The sequence below is a fragment of the Coloeus monedula genome, assembly GCF_965178545.1.
Source record: "Coloeus monedula genome assembly, chromosome: 14".
Lineage (NCBI taxonomy): Eukaryota > Metazoa > Chordata > Aves > Passeriformes > Corvidae > Coloeus > Coloeus monedula.
In genome coordinates, this window is record NC_138794.1 from 5,585,472 (window position 1) to 5,592,336 (window position 6,865).

Genomic DNA, 6,865 nt, shown 5'->3' on the forward strand with positions numbered 1-6,865 from the left:
GCTGCTGCTTCCCCCTGCCCGTTGCTACTCCCCAAGCTCCTCTGGTGGATGCTGAGCCCCTTCCCAGCCTTGTGGTATTTTCTTCATTCCCCAGAGCCCCAGGACGGGGGGACTGGGAGAGCCAGGGTGCCCTCCCCACCATGCACAGCCCCTCACGGCTTGTCCCGATCCCTCGGATTCTCTTCCCGGACGCGGCTGGGTTGCTGGGACAGCAGGAAGGCCAGGATGGCCGGCATGCTGTGGCACCCTGCTGCCTGCTGACTCGGCTGCCGGCGCTGCCAGCTGCTGTGAGCTGGTTCCTCAGGAAGCAGCCGTCGGGGAGAGCATCCTCTCGCCGCCACCCGGAAAGCCCAGCACAGATCACAACCTCCTCCATCCCACCAGGAATGTGAGTGTTCCTGCTGGAATCATCCTGTGCAAGCAGCATTTCATGGACAAATCTCTGGTGAGGCCACAGCAGAGCTGTCAGGCGCTGGCTTTGAGGCGGGGAAGACAGGGATGACACTTTTATGGCTCCCGTTCAGCCAAATACTCAGCCAGCGCTAGACACGTGCCCTAAACATGTGCTCCCAGGTCAGAGCTACCCTGACCCTGCACAGCTTTGCTCAACCTGAAACCTGTGGTCACACCCAGGGTACCCCTCAGGGAATAGAAGACGAAAAGAGAGTGAGAGGTGGGAAGGAATGAAGGAGATTCCTTCTTAATCAGGGACTGCTGGTGGCCAGATCCTTTCCCATGCCCCCTCCTCCCTAGGAGGAGAAGGAGAAATCACTGGCCACATCCTGACAAGAGTTGTGCCCTAAGGTGAGCCAGGAGCTGTTGCTGAAAAGAGGTGCCTGACAGCATCCCTGTCCCCTTCCCTGCTGCCACTCCCCTCCTCAGGCCGGGCAGAGGATGGCTGCTGGCAGGCGCCGCGGTGCAGGCAGTGCGGGCAGCACAGGATACTGTGGGGCTTGTTCCTCCGTTCTGGAACAATGGGATAGCCATGCCAGCGAGCAGCGTGCCCCGACAGGGCTGCCTGTTTTCTGCACAGCCCGGGGGTGGAGGGAACCATCCCGATTGCTGGGTCACTAGAACAACTTGGGCAAGCAGCTGCAGCTGGGCACAGATGGCCAGGGCGCAGCTGGGACACCATCCCACTACCTTCTCCGGCTGGGGAGGGCAGGGACCGTCGGCCAGGATGTGGGCAGTGCAGTGGCCCCATGCCGGAAGGTGTAATTGTCCCTCCATTGTGGGCTGCGGGACAGGCTGCTCCGGGCAGGCGAGCAGGCGGCGTGCCCGGCCGTCACACTCCCGTGTCCCTGGGCAGCCCGGCTCCGCCGCGTCCTCCTCGGGCAGCGCTGGCGGGGCTGGTGGATGTCCAGGGAAAAAGAGAACAAGGAAGAGCGGTGCCTCCAGACCCCGATTCCCACAGCCATCCCTGGTCGGGGCTTCTCACGGCGAGCACGGGCTGTCGTGCCGGCGCTGGGCGCAGATAACGCCGTTTCCTTGCTGGCTGCTCCCTATCAGCGTGGCGGCGACGGGAAGACAGGATCGCACCCCGAGCGCTCCGTGCTGGGCGCTGTCGGGAAGGGGTCCTGGCCCCCTTCACCCCGCAGCCAGCCTCGGGCCGTTTATTTTTACACGGGTTGTTTTCTTTCCGGCTTGAAGCCATCCTGCACGGCGGCAAGAGCTGGACCGGGGCCCCCGCGCCTCATTTCCTTGCCATAAAACAACAAAGTGGGGGGTGAAGCAGCGCTCTGGACTGGGACAGAGGGTCGATGGGTCAGGGCACACGCCGCATCGTGGTTCCTCTGTTTGGCCCCTCTGTCTATCCCCTGACCGGCATCCCCTGGCGGTGTCACCGCCGTGCTGCCCTTCCTGAGGACTCGACCTGGGGCTCTTGGAGCTGGGTCTGCATGTCTGTGTACCAGTGGGAGCTGGCATGGAGGGCATCGCCCAAGTTTAGGGATGATGCCCCCTCAGATGGGTGCAACTGGGCACCCCAGAGCTTTTGCCCTGGTTTCTGTGCTTCTGCTTTATCCCCACAGCCCCAGGCAGAACCTGAAGAGGCTGAACCTCACAGTGCCGCTGTCTCTCCTGAATTCCAGAGCAGGCAGGCACTGCCTGCACATCCTGGGCACAGATCACTCTGTGCCACAGCCCAACTGTCCTCAGCTGCTTGTGCCTGTGGTGCTCCTGGCACACATGTGTTGGACACCACCTTTGTCTGGGGTCCGTGGCCAGTCCCCTCCAGTGGGATGTGGGACACGGCATGTCTCTTCTTCCCTGCACTGTGGCTTCACCAGGGCTTTGCATGGAACATCACAGGATCCCACCAGCCCCAACAGGGCACATTTCTCCCCACTGTGTCCCTTCCAAGTCGGGGGCAGTGCAGGCAGCTGGCACACAGCAGATAAGGTGTGTGAAGAGTGTGTGGGCAACATGTGGGCAGTGTGTGGACACACGGCGAGGCCATCACCCAGCCATGGTGGGCAGGCGGGGGGCCGGGGGCACCCACCCCAGCTCCGGGCTGCGAGCAGGGGGTTGGGAAAGGCGTGTGTTTCCCTTTAAGAGGCAGGCCCTGGAGCTGCTTCCTCTCAGCCCTGCAAGAGCCCTAAACACAGTGCATCTGCCTGCAGCCTGCCTGCACGCCTGCCTGCAGCCTGCCCGCAACCAGCGTGAGTAGGGCTTGGCCCCAGTGCCGGGACTGGGGAGGACTGGCACCCCGGGGCGGTGGGCACCCTGCTTGCCGCGAAGGGCAGGGGGGGATGGCATTGCCACGGAGGGAGCCGGGCATCACTGTGGAAGGTGCCAGGCATCGCTGTGCTGGGTGCTGCAGCACGATGCTCACGGCGCTGCAGTCGAGAGCGCTGGGCCCGCTGCACGTCCCTGCAACGCTGGGTTCTAGGGGGGGGGGGGGGGGTCAGCAGGCATTGGGGTACAGGGGCACCAGGGCCCTGCAGCCCGAGGTGTGGAGCTGCCGTGCGTCGAGCCCACCCTGCGGCGCATGGGCAGCACGTGGCGGTGTCCCCGCCGCTCCGGTGCCAGCAGCGCCGGCTCCCGGGGCTGTGCTGCCGCTCCAGCGGGTGCTCCCTGCGTCCTCGGGCACCGGCTCTGCTGGCCCCAGTGGGTGGCAAATGTGGCTGCACCCCACGGTGGGCAGTGGCACTGACTGCAGAGGAGAGTCCGGGATTGAGCAACCTGTAGTGAGAGCAGCCGGTTTCACGCCCCGGAGCCCAGAGAGCACCACCGTAACCTGTACTGGACCCTTCCGGGGTTGAGCATCTGCTCTCCCACAGCCCCCTGGCCCGGGGTGTGTTTGCAGGCACTCGTAAGCCTTGTCTAAGCAGGGCACAGATGTCAGACTCCCCCCCCCCCCCCGCGGTGCTGGAAGGGGTCTGCCGGAGGCTTGCCGGGTGCCGGGCCCCCTCTGCCGGCTCCGGGAATGCTCACAAGTAGCCAATTCTGCTGGTAGCACCCTGGGTGACCCCCGTGCAGGGAACCCTTGGGTGTCCTGGCCCCCAGAGCTGGGGACGGTGCACGTTTCTGGTGCTGTGGGGCAGCCAGGCTGCCCCCCTCCCCTGGGAGATTGGGACATTCTTTGGGAGCCAAATGTGTTGCATGGGGTCGGTGCCAGCCATGTCTGTGACACAGAGCGGCAGCCCTGGGTAGGACTAAGGGTTCCTTGGCCAGGACGGCGAGTGCTGCCGTGCTTTGTCCGGAGCCGGGACATCAGAGGCAGCCCGAGCTCTCTCCCTCCCTCCTTGGTCGGGTTGCACGCTCGGCTGCCTCTGTAAACCGAGCTTGCTGCTTTACAGTGGAGCTCAGCCACTTCTCTCCCCCTGCACCCTTACGTGATGTTTTCCCAGTGCTCCCTGTTCAAAGGACACCCTGGGATCCCGTTTCTCCAGGTACCCTGTCCCTGACTTGGTCTCAGCACTCCCCTGTGGGCCAGGCGCTCCCTGCAATGGGCACCCCCCAATGGGCACCCCCCCAGTGGGCAGCAGCGGTGAATGTGGGGGTGTGTGGTGTGAGCCAGGCGGGAGGATGAGGATGGAGGGGTCTGGGAACACCGGCTGGGGGGCGGGTCTGGGGGCACGGCTCAGGTTGCCTGCACTCTCCCCTGCGGGCAGGCGAGCTGCTCTGCCGGCTCTTCCCACCCCTCTCCTTGCTTGGCACCACTGCCAGGCAGTGCTGGCTTGCTCCGGGCTATTTGGGGGTGTTCCAGCAGCCCTTTCCCCCTCTGCAGCCCAGGCTCAGGGTTCAGCCTCGCTTCCCAGCCATGCTGCTGCTCCCACTCCTCCTGAAGGCCACCCTGCTGCGCCTGGCCAGTGGCTCCTACCGCCCCTTCTACAACGGCTTCTACTACAACCACATCATGAATGACAATGACAACGGGCAGGACAAAGGTATATCGGGGACAGGCAGGTTGTTGCAGGAGGCTGAAGTACCCCCCTGCCTCTGGGTGGGTTGGAGACTCATCACTTGGTGGGATGTGGGGCCCAGAGGAGCAGGCGGGAATGCTCCAGAGATGCTTGGGGGATGCTCATGGTAGAAGAGGTGGTGGCTGGAGGGAAGGTTTGGGGATGCTGCCCAGCCCTGGATCCTGACCTGCCCATCACACGTTCTTTCTTGCCCCCAGTGGATTACTTCAATGGAGCCAAACTGGTGGTGGAAACCTCCAAAGACCCTGTCTACAGCTACAATGGTGCCAATGTCACCCTGCCCTGCCACTATCGCTATGAGCCCGACATGGGACCTAAGCGCAAAATCCGCATCAAGTGGTCCAAGCTGCGGGACGACTACACCAAAGAGCAGGATGTGATGGTGGCCATAGGCAAGACCCACGTGGCCTTCGGGGACTTCAAGGGCCGTGCTCACATCCGTCAGGCCAGCCGGCACGAGGCCTCGCTGGTCATCAGCGATGTGCGCTTGAAGGACGACGGCAAATACCGCTGTGAGGTCATCGACGGGCTGGAGGATGAGAGCGATGTCGTGGACCTCCGGCTGCAAGGTGGGGCATGCTGGGGACCATGGCTCTAAGCCAGTGAGCCTGGCCTTCCTGTGGCACCTTCTCCTTTGAGGACATAGCAAGGCAGGGGGCTTGGGGAGCTTGATCATGGGTAGAAAGGGGCTGGGATGCTTGGTGTGATGGGGCAGTGGCTTAGGCTGTCTGGCTCTGGGGTTTCAGGAGTGAGTGAGCCCAGAGCTGTCTCCCCAGCTGGGACACCAAGGGTGCTTTTGGAGTCAGAGTTGGGAGTGACCCCATGGCTGCAGCATTTCCTGCCTTTACCCACCCATCTTCCCACTGTGCTGCATTATGTACAGGCGTCCCCTCCCCTCCCAGCTCTGGATATCCCAATGCATCTTGTGATGAACCTTGGTGACTGGTCCAGCCTCTCTTGCTCACTTGTCATGAGGGACCTGACTCAGCCCTGACATTGCTTTTGAGCTCAGAGCTATGGAAATGTCCCCATTGCTTGTCCCTGCCCCACCCCTTTGATCCCTGGACCCTGCCTCCCACAGTGACTCGTCCCCACCGGTCCTTGTGGCTGTGTCCATGGTGGTGATGCCCATGGTTCTGTGGTCCATCCATCCCCACGGCATCATCCCCATGTTGGTGGTCCATGTGTCCCCTGGGATCATGGCCCATATGTCCCCACGTTGCTGGTCCTTGTCTCCCTGTTCCTGAAGCCTGTGCATCCCAGAGACAATGATCTCTCCATCCCTGCAGGGGTGGTCCATGCCCCCCGACCACTGTCTGTGTGTTCCCAGGCCCGTGGTCTGTACAGCCCCGTGGTGGTGGTCCCTGCATCCCCATGATAGTCTGTGCATCCCTGTACATGCAGGTGCTGTCCCCATGAGGGGGTCCTTGTCCCCAGGACCGAGCCCGTGTGTCCCTGTGCCACCAGATGTCGCTGGCAACTCGCTGCTGGCGCCTGCATGTCCGGAGCAGCCCCCTCCCTGCGTGCCTGAGCGTTGTCTCTGCCACATTGAGGTGGTGCCTGTCCCAGAGCCTGAATTTGACATGGGTCAGGGACCCCTGTGGCTTCTGCTGGGGCTGGACTCGGGTTGGGTGGGTTGCCCACGGAGCCAGCTGAGTGTCCCATCTGCCTCCAGGCATCGTGTTCCCCTACCAGCCTCCCCGCGGGCAGTACAGGCTCAACTTCCACGAAGCCGAGCAAGTGTGCCGGGACCAGGGTGCCATCCTCGCCAATTTTAACCAGCTCTTCCAGGCGTGGAGCGAGGGGCTGGACTGGTGCAACGCGGGCTGGCTGGCCGATGGCACGGTGCAGTACCCCATCCGCCTGCCCCGCAAGCCCTGCGGGGGTGTGCACCTCGCCCCGGGCATCCGCAGCTACGGCCCGCGCCACCGGCACCTGCACCGCTTTGATGCCTTCTGCTTCTCCTCTGCCCTCAAAGGTGAGTTCTGGGCCAGGGATGGGGCTGGGATCCTGGGGAAGGTGCAGTGCATCCCTCCCTCTTAGGGCACAGGACTTGGCCTGGATGGGGTGGTTCCAGGCAGCGATGCCCCAGGTGGGGATGCTCGGGATGATGCTCAGCACTGATGCTCCCCTCTCACTCTCCACTCTCCCTCCTAGGAGAGGTTTTCTACCTGGACCGCCTGGCTGGGATGACGTTGGAGGAGGCCAAGCAGAGCTGCCAGGATGCAGGGGCCGAGATCGCCCGGGTGGGGCAGCTCTACTCCGCCTGGAAGTTCCTGGGGCTGGACCGCTGCAGTGCCGGCTGGCTGGCAGATGGCAGTGTCCGCTACCCCATCGTCACGCCCCGGGCCAACTGTGGCCCCGCGGAGCCCGGCGTCCGCAGCTTCGGCTTCCCCAGCAAGGGCAGGTTCGGGGTCTTCTGCTACAAGGAGAGATAA

At 63.4% G+C, this 6,865-nt stretch overlaps 1 protein-coding gene across 1 annotated transcript; it reads left to right on the plus strand.

The window, feature by feature from the left end:
- Nucleotides 1–4,264: 4,264 nt before the first annotated feature.
- Nucleotides 4,265–6,865, plus strand: HAPLN3 (hyaluronan and proteoglycan link protein 3; the record flags this gene model as incomplete). The annotated part of the gene is made up of 4 exons (XM_082290385.1): nt 4,265–4,391; nt 4,625–4,996; nt 6,103–6,405; nt 6,585–6,865. 4 exons carry the CDS (start codon nt 4,265–4,267, stop codon nt 6,863–6,865), a joined length of 1,083 nt encoding a protein of 360 aa, XP_082146511.1.